Here is a 26198-nt window from a genome sequence, read left to right as displayed (position 1 = left end):
ACTATTAATGATAGACGTTGATAAACATTGATAGACTTCTATTAATGACATTGATAGACACTGATAAAAATTTATCTATATCTATCAGCGTCTATCATTGATAGTTTTAAAATTTTGCTATATGTTGTAAATATTTTCAACAGTTTTATCATTTGAAATAATTTTTCTAATTTTTAATCTATATTTTAATTTTTAAAAAGTAAATTTAGTTTATAACATGACATATGGTATTTCTAATGTTTTTAAATTTATTTAATATAATTCTGTATTTTAAATGGGACAGTTGTAAATATAGACATTAGACTCAAAGTATAAAAAATTACAAATATGGCCAAATTTAAATAGTTGATCAATCATAGACCATATTATTGGTAGAAGTTTAGAAGTCTTTCGGGGATAGATTTGGGAGTCTATCAACGATAGAAGTCTATCACGGATAGACTTTGTTATATTTGTAATTTTTTAAAATGATATTTTACATTTGATTATTATTTTTTAAAAATGCTAACATTACAATTATCCATTTTAAAATTTAGAGTTCAAAATCTAGATAAATCATACAATTCGAAAATAATTTTTAAAAATACAATTCAAATTATCTATCAAATACATATTACTAAAATTAAAAATCTAAAATCATAAAACAAAATCAAATTCCAAATCAAATTGCGTTTAATTTTTTGAGTAAAAATTGTAGTTCAAGTGGGGATGGAAAAAATCTTCCTCACCATATAAATGGGGATAGGGATGGGGCCGATGTGGGTGGAGGAAATTTTTACTCGTGACGGTGACGTAATCATCCTTGCTCCATTACTAAATAATTTAATATATTTTTATTAGGAAGTCTAAGCATTTATCCATTTGATTTTTAAATGAGAAAATAAAAATTAAAAATTAAAAAAAAAAAAAAAAAAAAGGCAATATGGTAATATGTACTTTATTTTCAACTATAATTTACTCAACTTAATTAGTGACAAAGGAAAAAATATATATATATGATATCATTTAGAACCCTGTGACGAAGGGAAGTATTTAAAGGCTTTCCCTTGAAGATTAGTTTTTGGGTAAAGAAATTTTGGCATTTACAACACGGTTAACTTCAATTAGCTGGAAGTGTATACTACAAAAGAAGGATGAAAAGTAAAAAAACAATTGCTACAAATGGAAAAATATTAGTATTTATGAACCATGTGGCATATGAAAGGATAGGATATATGATGATTAATTATTGAGGAAGAAAAACATTTTCTACCTAAAAAAAAGTTTCGAGATTTCTTTTATAGGTTTAGGTAGGTATTATAACAAATAATAATGTTGTCATAAAAAAGAAAAACAAACCACAATAATTGGTTAAAGTTTTAAATCCGTCTTAAAACTCATTAATTTTTTGTCAACTCCATAATAGTTTAATTAATTAAAAGACATACTATTGACCTAAATACAAAGATCCCATAAGTAAAGCTTTGCAGAAATTAGTTTTGATTAATGTACAAGATTAATGATAAATAAATCTTTTTTATACGAACAATTTTAAAAAAGAGATCCAATTCTAATGTCGTTTTTTTTAGTTCATTAATTGAATTAATGAAGCCAAACCTTTGACCTAAAGAGAGGGAATGCATGATAATTACTCCTAAACTTAACTCACTTTGTTATTATCCTTTTTCTTTGAAGTTTCATCGTACTACATATATTTATTTGCATTAAATATATATGATAATCTTTTCGAATTAAACTTTATTAAAAGATAAAAATTGCACCATGTTTTAAATTTAAAATATAAAAATTACCACATTTGTTCACGCTTAAAGTAAAGATTGCAACATTTATTAAAATTTATATAATTTGATGAAATTGACCCATGACAACAACCAATATATATTGCAAAGGTTCCGATAAAAATTTCATTATTTTCTTTAATTTTTTAATTATCATGATTTTTTTTATGTACATATAGTTTAAGAAAATTTAAATAATCAAAATTTAAATAATAATAAATGTCTTATTCATTGAATTATATTCGAATGGATGACTTGTGATTGTCCCATTTACGTGCACGCTAAATATTAGTTTTTCCATTAATTAAGGGCTAAAATAGATACATACCAAAAGGGAAAAGAAAAAGTTCCATTTATGTATTTATTTATTTAAAATTTAAAATTTAGTATTAAGCCGTGCCCTCGATCAATTTGTGCAATCTCCTGGTTCTGAGTCTCTCAGCAAAAGCTTCCCTTCCTTGAACTTCGTACCTACTCACCAACCAATAAACTAACCTAATTTGAGTTTCAAACTTTCAATTAACAATAACATGCAAATATATGGCAAAATATAAACTGAAAAAATGCCTATTTTTGTTGTTGAAAAGGCTAATAATGCTTTTACCTTTGTGGAAGAGATATCAATGGCCTCAATATATTCGCAAGTTTAACAGTTTCTTCCTCACTATTCACTATCTGATCAAAGCAGAAATATCGACCACCCGTGGACGAATCTTCCATTGCTCGAATATGAACATCCACCAAAAATTTCACATCAACCACTGCCAGCACCCCATTTTCATACATCTGAGCAGCTCCTGTTTCCCCTCAAATTTTCTTAGCCAAAACAAAGAATTCCCACAATTGTACAATACTTTTCTAAAAGACTTTCTCCTACCTTTAAGATATGAGATTGTTGACCCTGAATTTTCCTCTGCAACAGCCGGTCCAAGAACAAGCCCTGCGTTAATTGACACCATTTTTAGCTTACGGTCCACTGCTAAAGCCCAAGCAGCTTGTTCAGAGAGTGTCTTTGCTAAAGGGTACCATAACTGGGAGATGATATAATATAAAAAGGGTCATTAGATTTGAAAAGGAAAAGCTTGATTTGCAATGAAATCGATTGATTAGGCATCTGTTATTTGAGGAACTTTATGAAGATAATAAGAGGGATTTGAAATTTCCCAACCTTCATTTTCCTGCAAAATTCTTTATCACTCCAACATCTTTCATCCACATCTTTCTCAGAGAGGATATTCTCTCTCCACACAGCAGCAGTTAAGGAAGAAGTGAAGACAATCTTATTAACAGTATCTGTCTGAGCACAAGCCTCCACAACATTAATTGTCCCTCTAACTTCCAAATCTACCATTTTTTCCTGTACAAAACACAAAAAAAAACAATAACCCACAAAATCCAGACCATCTTTCTATTCATTTATTTATTTATATTTCTCTTTGGACTTACATCAAACACATGGGGAGTGTCCATACAGCAGAACAAACCAGAGCATCCTTTCAAAGCAACAAGAATGCTCTGGTAGTCCATGATATCCACAGAAAAAAACACCAGCCCATTCTTCATTTTACCCATCTCTCTAATAGTCCTCTCAATCTCTGGCTTTCCTGGAAAATATCAAATCCACAAGTTTGAAATACAGACAGAGAATTAAGAAGTGGAAAAGAAGAGAGGATAGATGACTTGCCATTGTTTTGGACGGCTGCATGAACTGGGTATCCTTTGTTTAGCAATTCTTTGGTGACCCAAAAGCCCACGTAAGAGGAAGCGTCAAGAACGCAAAGAATTGGCTTTGTATGATCCATTTTTGGGTGTCTCTGTTTCGTGTAGTACTGTGTTTAGGTGGAATGGGGCTGATTTTATAGAGATGGAGAAGAGGGAGTAAGGTAAGGAAGATGTTTGGTGAACTGTTTGGCATGAAATGATGGTGAAAAATGGGGAAAGTGGGAGAAATGCAATTTGTCGTTTGCTGATATATGCTTTCAAGGGGGGAAGTTTAGTACACCCCGAGATTGGAATATGCAATCTTAATAATCATGATCATGGTGGAAAAATGGGATTTAATTGACATCTTTATTTACTTGGGATACAATGTAAATGAATTTCTAAATATAATAAAACTTAAATCTTCTTCTTAGAGTCTAACACTATAGACCATTTGATTAATAGGAGTTTGAGTAATGAAATCTCACTAATATGAGTTTAGTAATGATAGAGTTTATCATTGATATATTTTATTATATTTGCAATTCTTTAAAAATGTAACATCCTACCCCTGCTTCTGATTGTAATTGCATTGTTTTTAAATAGATTTGAACACTATTTTAGTCTACGGATTCTCTTTTTGGCTTATTCTTTTTTATTTTAAAAATGTTCCTTTTAGTCTTTTATCATTTTGATCCCTTATTAATTTTTCGTTAATTATGAAGAGGATGAGAGCAAAAGGGAGAAGAAGAAAGGAACGGAGACTCATATTTTAGGCGAGTATTCAAAATTTTTTAGATACCCGTTATAAAAGCATCTTACGTTACTACAAAATAAATATGGTAATCTAGATATTCTCATTTCATTGAAATCTTGAATTCCCACGAAGTAATAGCCGGTTAAGATGAAGGAAGAAGAAGGGAAAATGGAAGGGAGGATAAGAGAAATGAAAATGGAGAGAAGAGATTTTTTTTTTTTTTTTGTTATTATTTTTTTAAATTCAAAATGTGATATCTTCATTTAAAATAATAAAAAGAATTTTTAATTTTAATCTTAAAATGAAAACTAAAAAAATTACATTTTAATAATGAAGGGTCAAATGCACCCAGCCTTTTTCATCAAATAAATCTTCCTTAAACTGTAGTGTTTAAGAAGTGTCAATTTGAACCGATCAAGACACATGCTCTTAATAAAGAATCCAAGAACAAAAAGTATTAAAAATTATAGCATGGATGTTTGAAATTTCATTATAAATGTTACTTTTTGAGGTGTGAAGAATTAGTGCTTTGTTCATTGAATGGGAAAAAAGGCCAAATTAATGAAGGATGAAATTTGGGAAACGAAGAAATGACACGTGTGAAAGAGTGTGTTGCATGAGAGGAAGCTGGTAGAGTTTAGGATAAAAAAATAAAGAAGATGATGAGATCACAATGAATGTACAGAATAAAGATGGTACCCCTGTTTGGGTTTTTAGGTAACCGTCGCCAAAGGCATTTGACTTTTTGTTTTATCCATCCAACAATATTACTTTTTTCTGCCAAATATTATAGTTTAATTGATCAAACATGCACCAATTATGAGCCTATTTTAACTATTTTTAAGACAATAATAAGGATTGGTTACGCAAATAACAATCAGATCCAAAATAATAAGAGATGTAGTATAAGGATAAATATATTAAGGGTATGACACAAAATTAGCGATGGATATCAATGATAGCCATATTGGTAAATGTCTAAAAAGCCCACAAGCAACCCATCATTTCACATTTCTAGTTTTCTCAAATTGAAAGGTATCATTGATAGTAGCCACTAATAGTTACTATCCGTTGCTATCACTAATAGCTGCTATCAGTGCTAGCTTTGAATTTGAGAAATATTAATACACCTTGAAATAGTAACACTTGAAATATTAACTTTCGATTTACTATCAGTTATTAGTAGTCATCATTGATATACTTTCATCAATTAGAGTCAACCTTGAAATATTAACACTTAAGGCTATCAATGGCTATCTATCAATGATAGACTTTTGTAAGTATTTATCAACTTTGAAAGGAAACTATCAACTTTCAAAGATTAAATTTAGAGCTATAAGTAATAGAAATCTATCAAGGAGAGGTCTATAAGTAACTATCCTGATTTCTACCTAAATCATATCACCGATATTATCATTCATTCAACTGATATATACTTAAGTCATGTCAGTAATATACAGATATCACTGATAGCTTCTATCAGTGGCTGTCATCGATAGCTTTTAGTAATGGCTATCAATGATAGACTTTCATCAAATGAAATCGGCTTTTATATCATTAATATCATCAATACTTGGATATCACCTAAATTCTAGATATCACTTATATCACTTATATCGTGGTTATCGGTGATAGTTTCTATCACTGGTAACATATTATTATAGATAACTTCTGTCATTCCTTTTTACCATCAAATAACATGTTATCGTCGATAATAATATGCTATTAGTGATAACTTCTAGATATCTCACTTACACTTTAAATCGAGATTCAACTTTATTAATTAAATTCACTAAGTTACCTATCAATGATAGACTTCTATAAATGACTATTAACTGAAAGAAAATCATCAAAACTGAAGCTATCAATGATTGAAAATATTAGTGACTATCATTACTGACTATCAATTTTAAAAGATTAACACTCAAAGCTATCAGTGGCTATTATTGAGAAATTTATATCATGATTATCAACAACAGACTTTTATCACTAATAAACTTTTATCAATGATATCTACCTAAGTTCGATATTACTAATACATGAATATGACTGATATCTATCTAAGTTTTATCACTAATACCACTGATAATTGATATTATCGATACACATATTACAATATCTACCTAAGTTATATCACTATTCACGTAATTTATCTATTATGGATATCACAGTCTATCAGTGATAGAAGTTTATTACGGTTAAATGTCATAGTTTGAAGTCCTACGACAAAAAATGTGTCATTTATAAAGTTCCCATTTCTCATTTCATTTAGAAAAAAAGATCTCAAATTTCAAATGAGAGAAATAGTTCTTTCACTTCCGAAACCTAGATTTCTCAAATTCTTTTTTAGTTAAAAAGTAAAAGTAAGTAATAAAAAATTAACAATAAAAAAATTGAAGACATAAAATCAAAATTAACAAAAAAAAAAAAGTAAAAAGTAAAAGTATGAAAAAAAAACAACAAAAAAAATGAAGCCAAATGAAAAGAAAAAGAAAAAGAAAAAGAACAACAGGAGAGGAGAGAAGAAATAGGAAAAAAAAGAAAAGAAAAAAAAAAAGGAACAGAGAACACGGGGAAAGGAGAGAGAGAGAGAGAGAGAAAGAGAAAACAGAGAATACGGGGGAAAGGAGAAGAAAAGGGGGAAAAAGAAAGAAAAGAAAGAGAAAAAAACTTGGAAATTAAAAAAATTTAAAAGGTGCTATATTAATAGATATTTTTCCTTATTTTCCTTATTTTGCTTTCTATTATAATTTTTTCAATAATAATACAACACTATTATATATATGTATATGTTGGGAGAGAAAAAAAAGGTAAGAGGAAAAGTAATTTTCAAAGTAGGGATGGATTTGGAGGACAAATTGGGGACAGATGTGACTACCAATTCATAAAATTTAAAAAACAAGATAGGATTGACAAGTAAATTTGAAGAAAAAAAGATATTTGTGATTGTGAAAATATATATATATATATATATATATATATTTGTGTTGTAAGGTCCCATATGAAAACCATTTGGTTTTTTGTTTTTTGTTTTTTAAATTTAAGTCTATAGACACTACTTTAAATTCTAAATTCCTTTCATTATTATTTACTTTTTATCGGTGGTTTAAAAAATCAAGCCAAATTTTGAAAGTTAAAAAAATAGCTTTTAGTAACTTATTTTTGTTTTTGGAATTTGACTAAAAATTCAACCATTATACTTATGAAAAATGCAAATCATTATAAGAAACGGGAAGAAAATAAGCTTAATGTTCAAAAATAAGAAAACAAAAAGCGGATTGATTATCCAACAAAACTTAAAATTTCAACTTTGAATACATGTTTCATCTCCAATGACTAAATTTTGTTTTCTAATAGGTTCTTGAAAATTAAAGTTTGAATCTAATTGAACCTCGGATCATATAAAAAAAAAGGTTAAAATTCAACTCTTTTTAAAATTTTGAGTTTAAGTATTATTTTTGTTCTTGTATTTTCGATTTTAGTTCATTTTGGTCTTTATAATTTTCAATTTTTCATTGTAGCCCATGCATTTTCATCTTTTGTTTAGTTTGGTCTCTTGTATTCTTAATAAATGACCAATTTAGTCCTTTCATGCTCATTTTATCTCAATTCTTTATCAAAATTTTAGCATATGACACCTTATTCACTCATTTTGTTAAAATGTAACTACAAATTATCAAATTATTATTAGGAATGAATTGGTCCAATTATTATTAGGAATGAATTGGTCCAAGGACTATAGCAAAAGTGAAGTGGGAAAGGAGGAGTGTTGTCCCATGAAAAAACAAAAAAAAAAAAGCATTGCCAAGAGAACATAAGTACCTAAGCATGCGAGACAAGTTTCTAAATTGTGGTTGTGGTGGAAGTTGGATCTTTCCTTGCGTGCACCGTCACCATTCATCTAGACGGATGGGTTCGGGTAACCGTTCTCGTGCATAAAAAAGAGTAACTTTTTATTACCCCTCCATTTATAATTTTACCCTTTTTTTGCTAAAACGTTTACATTGAATTAGGTCCATAATTGTTGGATCTAATAAATATTTTCTCGTCTTTTTTTTTTTTTTTTTGTTAGAATGCCCTAGTCATTCTCTTCATCTTCTTCATAAATAGTGGGCACTTTTCTTAGAATATACACAGATCTACATTATCTTCTTCTACTATCCATTTTCTGTTTTTCCATATTGTTCTAAGCATACTCTTCCAACGATTCCAATCTTTTCTCCGGTGAGTGCACACTTGAGTTCAAAAATTGTGTCAATCTTGGAGAACAACCGACATACACGATTTAGCATCGAGGTCACGTCAAATTTACTTTCAAGGCAGTGGATCTTCCACGACACAAGCACGGTCTTCATTTGGTTCTATTGAAATTGAAAGCAAATTTTTTACTCATCTTCGCTCTAAATGCCGATCAAGAATGGTAAAGTCCTTCCAAATCTGTCAAAATTGGAGCCTCTGGATGGATCCAATTATCAACGCTAGTCTCAAAAGTTTCTCATCTTCTTCGAGCAATTGGAAGTCGATTACATCCTCACTGCCAACAGATCTGATGAAGGTAAGATTACCGACAAAGGTAAATCTATGTGGTGATTATCCAGACAACTCTAATGTCACAGATTCGTCATAATCCAGACAAATTCGAGAAAGATAACAAGACAGTCCATGGTCATTTGCTAAATCATATGACAGACTCGTTATTTGATTTGTTTAAGGTCTAGAAATCAACAAATGGGATATGGGACACTCTGAAATCTAGATATGGAGGAGATGATACAGGTCGTAAGAAGTATGTTGTTGGAAAATAGCTGCAATTCGAAATGATGGACGAGAAACCAATTGTGGATCAAGTTCATGAATACGAGAATCTGGTGGTGAATGTAATGTTCGAATGTATGAAAATGTGTGAAATTCTCCAAGCGAATGTACTCTTGAGAAATTTCCACCGTCCTAGAGTAACTACCAAAATCACCTGAAACACAAGAAGAAAGATTTAACATTGCAAAAATTGATCATTCACATGCACGTGGAATAAGCAATCCGATAGAAAAATAAGCTGATTTATGAAAATTTAAATTCAGTTAATGCTAATCTGGTTGAGTCTTCTGTTGTTAACAAAAACAGGTTTAAAAATAATAACAAACAATCTATAAACCTATAAGAAGAAGGAACATCACAAATTATTGGTGGGAAGATAGAAAAGAAAAAAAATTAATATGCTATATATGTGGAAAACAAGTGCATAAATCCTAGAAGAAAAGAAGGTCAGATCAACGACCGATCCCACTAGCCAATCTTGATGAACAAGATGATATCATTGCTATTGTGATTGTGGAAGCCCAACCTGAAGGAAAACAAATCAAACTGGATTCTCGACATCAAAGCCTCAAAACACTTTTACTCAAATTGAAAACTCTTTCATGACTTCCAGGATCCTATCGATGGTGAATATGTGTTCATGGGTAACTCTATTATTGCAAGAGTACTTGAAAAAGGGAAAGTTCCTTAAATCTCACTTCTAGTAAAACTTTATCATTAACTGATGTGTTGTATGTACTTCCGTCATGTAGGAACCTGGTGTCTGGAAGTTTGTTGAACAAGGCTGGACTTAGAATTGTACTAGAAGGTGACAAGGTTATCCTCACAAAAAATGGTGACTTCATTGGTAAGGGTTACTTAGATGATGACATTTATGTGTTAAACACTGTTATTGTTGCTTCTAGGATGAATGAAAATGCCTCTAGTTCTGTTTATATCATTGAATTTATTGATGTGTGGCATGGTAGATTATGTCATGTGAATGCTACATCAATTTAAAAAAAAAAAAAAAACTCAAAGCATCAAATCTTATTAATGCATCTGGATCGCATGAAAATGGTAAATGTTTTATATGTGTAGAAGCAAAATTCATTAAAAGAAAAAAAAAAACTTTTTAAACCTATTACTGTTAGAAGTATACAATTACTTGAATCCATTCATTCTGATTTAGCTAATTTAAAAAATACTACAAGTAAAGGTAGTAAAAATTACTATATGTCCTTTGTTGATGATTTTTCTAGATACACTAAAATTTATCTTTTAAAAACAAAGGATGAAGCTGGTAGTATATATTTGAAATATAAAACAGAAGTAGAAAATCAATTGGATTAAAGATTAAATGGTTAAGGTCAGATAAAGGTGGTGAATATATTGATATCTTTTAAAGAATTCTGTGAGTGAAATGACATTCTTCATGAAATGACTGCATCTTTTTCGCCACAACAAAATGGTATAACTAAACGTAAAAACAAACAATTAAACAAATGATGAATGTTATGCTTTTAAATTCTGGATTATCTGACAATATGAGGGGAGAAGCTGCACTTTCTGCCTGTTTCATTCTTAGCAGTGTTCCTCACAAAAGCTAGATAAAACATCATACAAAATATGGAGAGGTTATGCTCTTAGTCTCAACTATTTGAGAGTGTGGGGGGTGCTTGGCTAAGGTAGCATATCTTGCATTCAAGAAACCTACGGTAGAATCTAAAATTTTTTACTGTGTTTTTATTGGTTTTGCCCATAATAGTGCTACATATAGATTTATGTGTCTGAGTGATAAATTGTTGGGATTGGTATCCTAATTCTCCCGGAGTCTTGTGGTTTTTAAACATTGTACACATTGTTACGAATAAAATAAGAGTTATTTTATTTACATTTACTCATATCCAATAAACAGAGATCCATGGTTATTGTATGTAAACTTAAGCATGTATATGAGATATACAAGTGGATCATGCCTTAAGTAATAACCTAAAAAGTTCTGTAGTATAAGGATAAAGGAGGGATACCTTATCTTGGTGATACTACGGATACGACCCGCTTTGTAGAAGTTTACAAGTTTTGTGAACTACTACAAATGTCTGACCCTGACCATTTATGTGGAGACATGCAAGTGGGAGTGCCCTATACAAAGAGCTTGTATAAGACCGGACCATATGATGATTCGTCTCTTTATATAACATCGTTGATACTTGAGACTTACATCTCACCTAAGCGACCATAGGTGACATGACCTTAATCCTGAGTGTTTTGGGAACTCTTGCTTTTAAGGGTGGTCATTTGATTAGTATGGATGAGAGTGACTAGAGTGCTAACTCAACAAGCCTACCTTTTTGGGGATTTTTCTGATTTGGGAGTTGGGAACTCAGTTACACAAGATGAAATTCACTCCTTCCCTAAAGCAGGGGTAAGTAGATAAATTACTCCCTTAAGAGCTGATTCCGGGTCTTAAACATAGTGGCCACATCCTCTCTTTGGAAGAGAGGACTCGGTCATAGTAGGACTATGACTTATGTTCATTAGAGGAGTCGGTGGTACTTAAGGAGTTAGATGTAACTACAGGGGCAAAATGGTAAATTGGCCCAACTATACTTACGAGCGATTTGTGAAGGGTTATCGCATTGTTGATTGGTTGATATGAACATAAAAATATATCTGTGGTGAGGAGAGTGTAGCTATCGGTCTTTAAGGGAGTACCCGACAGTAAACGGATGGTGAATCTCGTGACTAAAGAGTTTAGTCAGTTATTCACGTACCGTTGGAGCTTCAAGCTACAAGTCCATAAAGTCCCCTTGGTAGCTCAATGGATTCAAGTTGAGAATCAGTTCTTGGTATTAGTTTGAAATGTTGAAATTGACAAGAGAAAATTTAATTATATATGATATAATTGGTATGATATATGAGATACATCAAGTGGAGGATTAATGTAAATATGATTTACATTAAGTAACATAAAATAGAAAAATAATTATGGCTTATATATTTCATGAGATGAAATATTAAAACTATAGGCTATAAATATAATATGATAAGTTGGTTATCATATTTATTTATAATAATATTAATTATTTGATCATTATCTCTTTTTCTCTAATAACCAATTAAGTGGGAGGTTATTGGTGATTTTATGGTAACCATGAGATGAAAGGGAAAAATGTTTTCCTAAAATTAATAGTTACTTGATTCTGAAATTTTCAAGGAGAAGGCTATAAAGTGAAATTGTTTCACTAAACGATAGCCATAGAGAGACTAAACGATCATGAAGTTTGACTATACAATAGTTCATTCAATTGATCGTAGCTAAAAGATCACTTGGCATTGTCTATACGATAAGTTGCCATTTACTACAAGATCGAGCACATAGTCTATACGATAGATAGCTTCCTATCTCCCACTTGTTCGATCGTCTACACGATTATTGTTCTCCAGTCTCTTCCTCTAACCAAGTCCATACAGAGCCTACAACTCCTAGATTCTCACACCGAGAATACCAAAGGTAACCATTGTGGTGGTGTCCTCATTCAACTCGATTGATTTCGAGGATCTGGAGGCCGTTCATTGGGTTCGTGGTCGTTGTGCTCGTGTGGTGCACTGGTGGTTCGAGTGTTGCTACTTTTGGACGCGTGAAGTCTGTTTGAGGGAGTTTAAAGAATGGTCCTTTAAAGGTACGCATACTCTATCCCTTGACACTCTAAAGCATGCTGCAATTTCTTATTGTGCATGACCTATTAGTTTCCATTCTTGTACTGTAATTGTTGTTGTTCAATTTCGAATGGAATTTGGAATGATTCTTCTGCTGCTTATGGAAATCCTCATGTCTAATTTCCTTCATAAATCAATATGTGAGTATAGAGATACTGGATTTTTTTAGCATATATTTCCCGTGAGCAAGGTAGATGATGAATCGATTAAAACATCTAATTTGTCAAAGTATATGTATCTTTACCTTCTTCTGATAATATGCATGAAATTGAACCTAGAAGAAGTTAAGACAAAAAACTGAAAAAAAAAAAAAAATTGAGTCCTGATTTCTTAACTACCTTTTTAGTTGAAAGGTCATGTGATATAGATAATCAATTTACATGCATGTACTTAATAGATGCAGACCCTAAAACCTACCAAGAGGCCTTAAGCTCTATAGATTCAAGCTTATGGAAAGAAGCGATTAAGAGTGAATTTGATTCACTAACCATGAATCAAACTTAGGGCTCAGTAGATCTTCTTAAAGGTAGTAAACCAATTATGTGCAAATGGATTTTTAAAAAGAAAAATAAAGTTGATGGTTCAATTGAAAGGTACAAGGCTAGGTTGGTAGTAGTAGGGTATACTACAAAACAAGGTCTTGGCTAGCTTGACATGAATTCTTCTGTTACTAAAATAGCTACAATTAGAGCCTTGATTGCCCTAGCTGCCAGTTATGGTCTTCAAATACACCAAATCGATATAAAAATGACCTTTCTTAATGGTGATCTAAAATAGAAAATCTATATGATACAACCTGAAGGCTTTACAGTTGTCAAAAAATAAAGTGTGCAAGCTTTAAAATTTTCTTTACGGTCTTAAGCAAACTCCCAAATAATGGTATGAAAAATTTAATAATATGTTAGTAAGCAGCGATTTCAAGGTGAATTCCTTTGATACTTGTGTTTACTCAAAATTGTTTGGAGCTGAGTGTGTGGTTATATGTTTGTATGGTTGATGATATGCTTATCTTTGGAACACACATAAAGGTAATCAGTTATACGAAATTACTATTATCATCACATTTTAAAATGAAATATTTGGAAGAAGCTGAAGTAATACTTGGTGTTAAGATAAGAAAAGTTGATAATAGATTCTCTTTGTGCCAATCACATCACAAAGAAAAACCATTGAAGAGATTTGACAGTTTTTATGATACCTCTGTAAGAACACCTTATGATGCCAATATGAACCTTAAAAAAAATAATAATAAAGGAGATAGTGTTTCTCAATTTGAATATGTAAAGATCATAGGAAGTGCTATATTTTTAATGAACCATACTAGACCTGATATTACATATGTTGTAATTAGATTGAGTGGATATACACATAATCTTGATAGAGATCATTGGATTGTTGTTCACCATTTATTAAGATACTTTAAGGGTACAGTAGACTATTGTTTGTATTTTAATAAATTTCCTGCTGTGTTAGAAGGGTGTTGTGATGCAAGCTGGGTAATAGACAACGATGAAGTAAACCCCACTAGTGGATATGTGTTCTGTTAGGTTTTATGTCCTAAAACACATAGATAGAAAATGTAAATAATTGACTGTCATCAATAAAGTGTTATCGATATTATTTCAATGAATGTTATTGATTTGTTGAATTCATTTTGTCTTAATAACCCTAAATCCAATAAACTAACATCCTAGGTTGTTTTATGAGTCTTAAACTGTATGTGGAGACATAGATGGATCAATTTTCAAGATACAGCCTAAAGAGTCTATAGTATAGGGATAAGACTAGATACCTTATCCTTGTGACACTATAGATACGATCCACTTTGTATTTGATATAAATGCAATGTTCCAATGCATTCGTGCAGGTGATATGCGAGTGGGTATATCCTATGCAATGAGCTTGCACAAGACTGAACCGCAAAATAGTAACCACTAAATGTAACTCTATTGACTAGTTAGGTTTCTATTTCAATGGGATGACCTAAGTAACTTAGTCTTAAACCTGAGTTTATTATGAACTTCTATTCACGAGGGATTGTCCTTTGATTTGTATGGGTGAGAGTGGCCTATTCGCCAACTCATTATGTCTACCATTTTAGGGACAAGGCCGAGCAGGGAGCTGGGAACATAATAATGGATGTCATTCCTTCCCGATAATAGGGTAAGTAGATGAGTGTTCTCTTAAGTGGTATCTCTAGGACTTGAACAAAGGGCCCTACCCTCTCACTAACCCCAGAGGGATTTCTGTTTAATGATTTGACCATAAATAGGTTGTTCATTAGAGGAGCACTGGTACTTAAGGATAAAGAAGTAACCTAGGGATAAAGCGGTAATTTTGACCCAACTGGTGTTATAAACATTTGTGAAGGACTAATTTGTTGTTATTGGTCTATATCCATAAATACAAAAATATATCTGCAGTGAGAAGAGTACAGTTGTAGATCTTTAGTGAAGTGTATCCACAGTTAACGAATAATGATTAATGTGGTTAATGAGTTTAGCCAATTAATCTCATATCGTTGGAGCTTCTGTTCTGTAAGTCCACGAGGTCCCTTTCCTAGCTCATAAAGGGAATTAAGGTAATTATGTCTTGAATAGAGTTTGAAATGTTAAAAACCACTTACGGAAATAGTATAATATATAATGATACATTATAATATAAAGTTTATATTTTAATTAAATTTTATAATATAAATTTTATTTTAGATATGATTTTCAAAATTAATTCATAAGAGAATTAATTATTTGAAGGAGTTCAAATATTAATTTAATATTTATATAAACTGAATTATATTAAAACCATAGTTTAAAATTAATGCATATTAGATGCACACTAAAACTATAGGTTATAAGAGAAATACAATTGAATATGATTTATTTTGATTTAATTTAATTTAATTATTGAATTAAACTATAGGTTATGTGAGAGATGTTTCATTTAAATATGATTTAAATGAAATTATTAATTAATTAAATAAATAAATTTTTTGTTTTATTAAATCAAATAACTCTTACGTAGGGGAGTTATCTGAAAAATACGATAGCTCCCACATTTCCTCTTTCTCCATTGGTTAAAAGACCTGGCAAAAGAATGAAGTGTTGGGGTTGATGTCCTAAATCTCATGGGTCTTGTAGTTTGTAATTGTAATGTACAAACAATTTTATTTATTTAATAAAATATGAGATGATTTATTTGACATTTAATAACATTAACCCACAAACAAATAAACTAACATCTAAGGTTATTTTCTGTAACTTAAACATGTATGTAGAGACATACAAATGGATCATGTTTAATTGATGACCTAAATGGTCTGTAGTAGATGTTAAATGAACTCTTATCAAAGAGTGCCTCTGAGCAAAAGCAAAATCGTTCCAAACTTATTGTGATAGAATTACCACATTCACAATCAAATAGACTAGTTATGCATTTAACAATAAATTACGGCATGCTTTGAAGTTTAAACAACAAAAGAGAACAAGATACATACCAGTTGAAGAACTCTTCTTCATAGAAATCTCGCTCTCGCTGAGATCGTCCAAATCAGTCGTCCACCAAATCGCTGTCGTCTACCCACGAACGGACTCCTCACGAACTTGGCAGTAGGGAAGACACGACCACTTAGAACTCTCGGTATTCTTGAATTGAGAATCCAAGAGGTGTGGGCTCTGTTGGATTTGGTAGAGGGAAGTAGGAAGAGATGATCGTTTACCACGACGAAACAAGTGGGAGATATCGGGTGTCTATCGTATAGACGGATGCTTGATCGTTTAGGTAAAGGTAGACGATCGTGTAGTAAAAGGGGCGAGATCATATAGACGATTGTTTAGTAAAACGCTCAGGCGCGCGATCGTTTAGAAAGAGCTAGACGATCGTTTAGATAATCCTATGTGATCATTTACTAAACCGCGCACGGTATACAATCGTTTAGAAACTTTGAGTTGTCATGTATACTCTCGATGTGCTATGCAATAGGTAGTATACACAATCGGTGAGCAAATGTCTGATCATTTGCAAAATGGAAACAATTTTCATTTTATCCTTCAGTTACGAAAACTAAATGCAACCTCCCACTATCTCATTCGGTTACAGAGAAAAAGTCGACACAATTATCCCATAATTGTTAAATTAAAAAATAAATATAATCATATTATATTTATAACCTATAGTTTAATATCACATCAAATGCAACATATAAACCATAGTCTTTTTCTCCTCCACTAGACATAAATCATATTTATATTATTTTCCTCCAATTAATGTATCTCATACATCATATCAACTATATCATATATAATTTACCCGTTCAATCATATGATATATAATTTAATTCTCTCTTGTCAATTTGAGCACATCAAACTGACCCAAAACCTGATTTTCAACTTAAATCCATTAAGCTACCAAGGGGACCTTATGGACCTATGGCTTGAAGCTCCAACGGTACGTGAATAACTGACTAAACTCTTTAGCCACGAGATCCATCATCTGTTAACTGCTAGGCATTCCACTAAAAACCGACAGCTGCACTCTTCTCACCACAGATACATTTCTGTGTCCATCAGATATAACCAATCAACAGTACGATAACCTTTCACAGATGCTCGTAAGTACAGCTGGGTCAATTTACCATGCCCCTGTAGTTACATCTAACTTCTTAAGTACCATTGATCCTTCTAATGAACAATACAACATAGTCCTACTATGTATGGACATCTCTTGAGTCATGAGAAGGTGTATGGTGCCACATCGTTCAAGCCCCAAAATCAGCCCTAAAGGGAGCAACCTATCTACTTACCCCTACTTCGGGGAAGGAGTGAATTCCATCTTGTGTAGCTGAGTTCCCAACTCCCATATTAGATGAATCCCCTCGCACCCGTGTAAATCAAAGGACCACCCTCAAAGGCAAGAGTTCCCAATTCACTCAGAATTGAGGTCATGTTACCTATGATCATCCTAGTAAAGTGAAGTCTCTGTCATGAACGGCGTTATATAACGAGACTATATAATACTTCATGGTCCATTCTTATACCAACTCCTTTGTATAGGACGCCCCCACTCACATGTTTCCACATGAATAATCAGGACTAGAACATTTGTAGCAAGTCACAACACTTGTAACTATTCTACAAAGAGGATCGCATCTGTAGCGTTTCCAGGATAAGGTTTCCCTCTTGTATTCATATACTACAGACTATTTTGGTTATCACTTAAGACATGATCTACCTGTATGTCTTCACATACATGCTTAAGTTACAACGACAACCATGGATCTTAGTTTATTGGTTTGTGGTAAAGCAATTAAAACATCCAATGTTCCATAGACGAAAGTGAAGAAAATATCATATATTATTACAGCACAAGCGTTTGTTCAAAAACTATATTTACAAACTACAGGACCCAATGAGATTTTAGGGCATTATCCTCAACAATCTCCCACTTTTCCTAAAGCGAGTGGGGTGTACAAACAACTAGTACGAAACAATAAACTAGGGCACTAAGGCCTAGTACAAAATATCTCCCACTTGTCATAGTCCAGTCGTGGATGGTCCCGTAGACTCATGCTCTGAAGGTGACCCTAAAAAACTATAGCTGTGAGAGCCTTCGTAAACGACTCAACAACGCTGTGCTCCGAAGCGATCTTCGTGACTATCATGTCCCCTCGATGCACTATTTCGCAGATGAGATGATACTTCCGCTCTATATGTTTGTGATGCTTGTGACTTCTAGGCTCCCTGGATTTCGCCACAGCACCGCTATTGTCACAATAGGGGGCAATGGGCCTAGACATGTCTGGAACAACTTCTAGATCTGTCAGGAACTTTTTGAGTCAAATGGCCTCTTTAGTAGCTTCACAAGCTGCACGTACTCAACCTCCATCGTGGAGTTGGCGATGCACCCTTGCTTAGTGCTTCGCCATATTACTGCTCCTTCGTTAAGAGTAAAAACTGACCCTGAAGTGGACTTCCTAGGACTTATCAGTATGAAAGTCAGAATCCATGTATCCAGTAAAGATCAAATCCCTAATTCCATACACGAGCATGTAGTCCCTCATTCCCCGAAGATACTTGAGGATGTTCTTGACTGCGGTTCAGTGACCCTGTCCTGGGTTAAACTGATACCTACTGACTATTCCCACAGCGTAACAGATGTCTGGTCTAGTACAGAGCATCACATACATCAAACTGCCAACGACATATGCATATGGGACCCGTCTCATCTCTTCAACCTTTTGAGGTGTCTTAGGACACATTTTCTTAGACAAAGTAACTCCATGCCTAAACGGCAGTAGGCCCCTTTTGGAGTTCGGCATCGAGTACTTGAGCAACATCTTGTCAATTTACGATGCCTAAGATAGCGCTAGCACTTTGTTCTTACGAACTCGAAAGATCTGTATAACAAGAAAAAACTGAGCCTCTCCCAAATCTTTCATTTGGAATTTGGTCGTGCCAGTTCTTAACTGCAGTCAGTAGTCCTACATCATTCCCAATGAGTAGGATATCGTCTACATACAATACTAAGAAAACTATTGAACTATTAAAGATTTTCTTGTAGACACAAGGCTCATCAACGTTTTGGTCAAAGTCGTACGATTTGATCGCAGTATCAAACCAAATGTTCCAAGATCAAGACATTTGTTTCAACCCATAAATGGACCGATTCAGTTTGCAAACTTTTTGCTCTTGACCTTGGGCAATGAATCTCTCGGGCTGCCCCATATAAATGGTCTCCTCAAGATTGCCATTCAGAAAGGCAGTCTTGATGTCCATTATCCAAATCTCATAATCATAATAAGTGGCAATGGACAAGAGGATGCGAATCGACTTCAACATGGCAATAGGTGAGAAAGTCTCCTCATAGTCGACTCCCTCCACCTGGGTATAACCCTTTGCCACAAGTCGAGCCTTGAAAGTTTTCACCTTCCCATCGGCACCCTATTTCCTCTTGTAGATCCATTTGAAACCTATAGGTCTGACCCCATCATGCTGGCCTACAAGATCCCATACTTAGTTGAAGTACATCGACTCCCTCTTGAGATCCATGGCTTTGACCCATTCATCCTAGTCAACATCCTCCATTGCCTTCTGATAAGATAATAGATCCTCAACGTCGCCATCGACTACCATAGCCCAGATTTTCGTGAAACCCAGATAGCGAACAGGTGGGTTCGCAACCCTCCCACTACGTCGAGGTTCCCTTTGTTGGGTTTTATGTCCTAAAACTCATGGTATGTAAACAATGGAGCTTATTCTGAAAATTCAATAAAGGTATTATTGAATAGATCTCTTGCTTGAATAGAAATCCAATAAACCTAAAAGTCCCTTGACTATTGGATGAGTATTTTAACTTTATGTGGAGATATAAAGATGAATCAGGTTTGAGTAAATAGTTAAAATGATCTATAGTACATGAATAAGATTGGGTACCTTATTCTGGTAACACTATTGGATACGGCTTGCTCTGTAATTGTTACAAGGAGTTGTAAAGTGCTACAAATGAAGTGATTCTAATTTGTTCATGTTGGACATGAGGAGTGGGGGTGTCCTTGTGCAAAAGAGTTTGTACAAGATCGGACCATGAAATGAGTCACTTTTACTTTATAACGCTATTTACTGTTTAAGACTGACTATTTCAAAGCGATGACCTAGGTAACTTGACCTTAATCCTGAGCTAACTATGAACTCCTATTTATCTAGGATTTTCCTTAAATTTGCATAGGTGGGGGTTGGCTCAACAGCGCCGTCTCAATATGACTGTCATTTCAGGGGTAAGACTGGATAGATAGCTGGGGACATAGGGTGCAAGAGGGAATTCACTCCTACTTGCTTTAGGGATAGTAGAAAGGTTGTTCCCTTAAGTGTTGATTCTAGGACTTGAACAAGAGATCCCGCCCTCTCATGCCATGAGAGGGACTCGGTTTTGTGATTAGATCATAAAACAATTTTTTTATTAGGAGATCAGTGGGACTTAAGGAACAAGAGGTAATTTCAGGGGTAAAACAAAGATTCGACCGAGTCGCTATCACGAACAACTTGTGAAAGGTTAACTTACTAATAATGGTTATATCGAGTAGACATGATATATCTACAGTGAGGGGAGTTCAACTATGGGCTTTAATGGAATGACCCATTAGTTAATGAATAGGGGTTAGATCGGTCTAATGAGTTTAGCCGATTAATCTCAAATCGTTGGAGCCTATGATCTGTAGGTCCATGAGGTCCCCCTACTAGCTCGAAAATAGATTAGCTTTAGAGTAGCGTGATAAGTTAATTTAAAACGTTCAAATTAGAATCAAACAGAGTTGGAGAAAAAATTATTTAAATATGATTTAAATATATGCATATGAATTTGTATAAAAATTAATTTAATATTGGATATTAAATTAATTAGAATTATTTAAATTATTTAAATAATTATTTATTGATTTTATTAGAAAACTAATTTGTAAAATTAATAAATTTTGATTTTAGAAATAAAATATGATTTTAAAATCAAAATAGATTTTGGAAATTGAAAAATCATACAAACTTGAAAAATGGGTTTTTCAAGTCATCTTTAAAGTTGCTCGCTAGGAACCCACCACCTCTTCCTTGATTTACTCCAAGCATGAACTGCATCCCATGCAACACATCTCTTTGCATGATAGTCTACAATATATTGAAGAGATTAGAGTGAAGAAAATGAGGATGAACTGATTGAATTTTTGCTGAAAAATTCGGATGAAGAAGATGTTCTTCAATGGATTGGTTCAGTGAACTTTCTTCATATTCCTTTTGATTCCAGATTATTTTGAGTCCCACAACTCAATCTAGAGTACCAAGAGAATAGTAGAGAAGATCTTGTGGTGGTCTACACAAGGATTCGGAGGATTTTGCAGCTGGAAATGGAGATTTCAATGGTTCGGCCAAGGTATGTTTATGAAACCCATTATACTCTGTTTTAGCATGTTTCTTTTCAACCAAAATTAATGAATTAGAATGCTTATGGATTATATTCTCTTCCGCTGCATGCTGGTGTTGATCCAACACCCTCAACTCTTGAGGTAGAATCGACCTACCAGATGAACTATCATCAACAACTATTGCTGATGAAGCAGACCCTTCAACAACTCTTGTTGAAATTTTAGTAGTTTCGTTGAAAAGCTCACGTAACATGATCTTACTACGTGGACTGTGCTCCCTAATATGATCCTCCTCCAAGAAAGGTAGAGTTCATAGATACAAACACTTTGTTTTCCATCGGATCATAAAAGTAACCCCATGTACCTTTGGAGTAGCCCACAAAGAGACACAACCTCGACCGTGGTTCCAATTTCTTTGAATTAGCCTCAAACACATATGTTAGAAAACCATATGTGAAAGTTATGTAAACTAGTTTTACGCCCGTTCCACAACTCCAGATGTATTCTCGCAACACTCTTAGAAGAAACACAGTTGAGTATATACACTGTAGTCTCAACTGCAAAACCCTAAAACGAGTTCGATAAAGAAGCGTAACTCATCATCGACCAAACCATGTTCAACAAGGTTCTATTTCTCCTCTCCGTTACACCATTCTGTTGAGGTGTACCCGACGTTGAGAGTTGGGAAACGATTCCATGTTCTATCAAATAGTCCTGGAATCCCGAATTCAAAAACTCTCCATCTCGATCCGATCAAAGTGCCTTAATCCGTCTACCCAATGCATTTTCAACTTCAGCCTTGAACTATCTAAACTTTTCAAAGGATTCAGACTTCCGTTGCATCAAATAAACATACCCATACCTAAAGTAATCATCAGTAGAAAAATACTCATAGCCTCCCCTGGCTCGCACATTCATCGGACCACAGAGGTCAGAATGTATTAATCCTAGAGGCTTTTTGGCTCGATAACCTTTTCCATTAAAAGGTCTTTTAGTCATCTTACCCTCAAGGTAAGATTCACACACCGGCAAAGAATTTTCCTCTAACTCACTTAGAAGGTCATTCTTCACCAACCTCTCAATCCTATTGAGGTTGATGTGCCCAAATCAAATGTTCCAAATTTGGTTATTTTCTTTTGGAGAAACCTGTTGACGTTTATTTTGAGTTACGACAGTTTTAAACATCTCTATATTATGGAGGGAACTCATTGCTAACGGCCTTAGCACATACAAGTTATTTTCCAGATATCCTGTACAGATTTCAACTCCATCTTTATGAATAAACACTTTATTCAATTTAAATTCAAGAGTATATTTACACTGTAACAAACACTTTACAAAAATTAAGTTCCTTTTTAACTCAGGAACTATAAATACATCATGTAAAACAAGAAATTTCTTATGTAAAGTCAACTGGACTTCTCACACTGTCACAGCTGAGATGACGTGCCCAGTGTCTACTCGCATCATCATCTCACCAGCCTTCAATTTTTGCCAGGATCTAATCCCCTGAAAGAAGAATAAACATGATTAGTGGTGCCCGAATCAATAATCCAGGTAGAATCATCATTCTCCACTAAACAAGTTTCCAAAACTAGTAAATCATATTTACCTTGTTTTGCCTTAGCCTTGGCCTTAACCATGGTCGTCTTCTTCTTCTTCAACCAGCAAGGACAATTCCTCTTCCAGTGTTCGTCTTGGTTGTAGTGGAAACACTTTGCATTGTCAACTGGCATCGGACGCCTACCCCGCTGAGCGACAGGCTGTGGGTTAGTAGGTGCCTTCCCTTTCCCCTTACCACCCTTCTTCTTCTTCCACTTTCCAGTGTAAAGAGTAGAAGGTGCAAACTTCGTTCCTAATGTTAACCTTTATGGAATGTCTTTAAAGATGAAGCAACATTTTCCTCACCTTCTCTCTTCTCCTTACTTTTCAGTAGGGTTTGGGAAGTCTGCAACTCGTTGAGGAGAGTTGTAAGGGTATAGTCCACTTTGTTCAGAATCGCATTACTAACAAAGTGCAGGAAGCTATTTGGCAACAAATATAGAATAATGCTAATCTGGCTGCCCTCATCGATCCGAGACCCATTCATCTCTGCCACATTGAAGTGGACTATCATATTAAGCACATGTTCATGAACAGAGGTTCCTTCCTCCATTTTGGAGTTGAAAATGCATTTGTGAGCCTCGTGCTTGAGCTGTTCAGATGGTTGTCTGAACATCCACCACAAGGACTCCATGATCTCACGTGCTGAGACCCTAGGCTCATGTTTCTTGGCCAAAATGTCATTAAGACTGGCCAAGATATAGACTCGGGCCTTCTCATTCGTCCGTGCCAACACTGTAGGCTCCCGAATATTTTGAGTGGCGTTAGGAGGTGCAATAGAAGGACAATCCTCCGTAAGGATGAACATGAGATCATCGATGATCAAAATTGTTGTGATCGTGTGTTTCCAGCTAGTGTAATTTGCGCCAGTCAATTTGTTAGAGCTAAGTAGAGCTAAAGTGGCGGTGGCCATTAAAACGTTGCTGAAAACAGAACAAACTTAATAAATCTATGCAAAACCACATTTTAACACCAATTTTAGTTTTAGCAAAGTAGTTTCCAAGTACCCTAAGTGAAAAGACTTCTATTTCGCAATGATGCCTCAGTGAGGCAGGACAAACGTCACCGGTGAGGTGATCAGATGCCCCTTCACTGGGATGAGATACTCTCAACCATTAGGCAAAAACAACTCTTGTAATTGCACCTAACAGTTACCACTCGTTCGATTCAGAACTATTAACCTTTAACAATTTCGCGTAAATATAACCCCCTGTTTTCGGCCCTAGAATCCTGCCCTAATGTGCCCACCGTAGGGAAAAAGTAAATTAGGACAAGAGACTAAAGCGACCTTATCCTATACAGAAGATCAAATAAAGAAACGTGCAAAACTGCCATCCTATAAGGGGACACTCCTAGTGTGCCTCGAGGAAATGCACAGAAACTTTATCCAAGCTAACGAGAGAGACCGTGGGATATGCTGTCACATGTCCCACATCCATTTACTATGAACATTCTCTCCATCCACCTTGATATTGACATACCCAAACACCATCCTTTAGGGGGACACTCCCAGAGTGCCACGAGGTCGAGGATAGATCTCATGGTGTGGACAATAAAGGGAGAAATGCGAGAGGTTTAAATGAAGTATCAGATACCCCATGTACCTCCCACTAAATGTTCTACCTAAGGGTTCATTAACTTAGACCATATGGCTACTGATTTTAATCTAAGTCAGTTTAATTTGCCCAAAAAAAACTCTTGTCTTTGAAATTAAACAAGTTCAAGTAGTCACATTAAACTCTTTAATGGACTGTCTTCAAATTTGCATGCATGCATGCATCAAATCTATCTAATTTACCTTTCCAGGTAGGTTTCCAAGTAGGGTGTTCCGTTTTCATCACCTTAAATACCCCAGCCTAGACAGAACCTGCCTTAGATAAAAGGTCTCTTATAGATAGATTTGTTATACTTTAACCTTTTATTAGTCAATTTAATCCTATTAAACTGATTAAAAGATTAAAGCCTAGGTTGTTAATCTTATTAGAATTGTTTAGTGCGCCCGCGTCAACCTGTTCCCGAGTATCTGATACTTTACAATCGTTTACCCCATCATTTACATGACCCGACCAACGCTTGGTCGTCTTCGTCACCGAAGAACAGTAACTCTTTGCCTTGAAACTTCTTCATGAACAACTCATAGAGACTCAAACATTTTGAATTTAAAAATTCGATATCAAGTTAATATGCCCAAAAAATGCATGGGCCCTTAATATTAACTTTAGATGTAAAAGAATTTAAACAACCAAAGGCTTCATCCCAGAAAACTCCATTAATCTACATCCATAAACACATGTTTAACGCTTAAACAGAATATAGACATGTTTTACCCACTGAGAAAGTAAATGTTATTCTTTGCATCAATGAATTTGGAATATCAGAACCTGGCTCAAATACCAATTGAAGGAACTCTTATCAAAGAGTACCTCTGAGTGGAAGCAAGATCATTCAAAACTCATTGTGATAGAATTACCACATTCACAATCAAACAGTCTAGTTATGCATTTAACAATAAATTACGGCATGATTTGAACTTTAAACAACAAAAGAGAACAAAATACATACCAGTTGAAGAACTCTTCTTCAAAGAAATATCGCTCTCGTTCAGGAATCCAATCTCGCTCTCGAAAAAAAAGAAGAAATAATAATAAGAACCAGAATACATTTTTTGGAAGTTTAATAAGTCCAAACCAGTCGTCCACCAAATCGCTATCATCTATTCACTAACAGACTCCTTACGAACTCGACAGCAGGGAAGACACCACCACTTGGAACCCTCGATATTCTCGGAGTGAGAATCCATGAGGTGTGGGCTCTGTTAGATTTGGTAGAAATAAGGAGGAAGAGATAAGCATTTACCACGACCAAGCAAGTGGGAGATATCGAATGTCTATCGTATAGACGGATGCTTGATCATTTAGGTAAAGGTAGATGATCGTGTTGT

The 26198-nt window shown here is 34.0% G+C and overlaps 1 protein-coding gene across 2 annotated transcripts; it reads right to left on the bottom strand.

Annotated features, from left to right (window-relative positions):
- Positions 1-2053: 2053 nt before the first annotated feature.
- LOC120071411 (cinnamoyl-CoA reductase-like SNL6) lies at positions 2054-3858 on the bottom strand. Of its 2 annotated transcripts, none has more exons than XM_039023682.2 (6): positions 3463-3858; positions 3225-3382; positions 2947-3135; positions 2656-2809; positions 2383-2575; positions 2054-2249 (listed from the first exon to the last, which is right to left on the bottom strand). In XM_039023682.2, exons 1-6 carry the CDS (start codon positions 3578-3580, stop codon positions 2168-2170), a joined length of 894 nt encoding a protein of 297 aa, XP_038879610.1. In that variant the 5' UTR covers positions 3581-3858; the 3' UTR covers positions 2054-2167. The 2 variants fall into 2 exon arrangements, with proteins under 2 accessions (XP_038879610.1, XP_038879611.1); XM_039023683.2 differs by having other exon boundaries at positions 3225-3373; positions 3463-3746.
- Positions 3859-26198: the final 22340 nt, after the last annotated feature.

Source organism: Benincasa hispida, chromosome 2 (genome assembly GCF_027475165.1).
Source record: "Benincasa hispida cultivar pf3 chromosome 2, pf3_genome.v1.1, whole genome shotgun sequence".
In the NCBI taxonomy this organism is placed as follows: Eukaryota; Viridiplantae; Streptophyta; class Magnoliopsida; order Cucurbitales; family Cucurbitaceae; genus Benincasa; species Benincasa hispida.
This window is presented reverse-complemented; position numbering and strand designations above follow the sequence as displayed.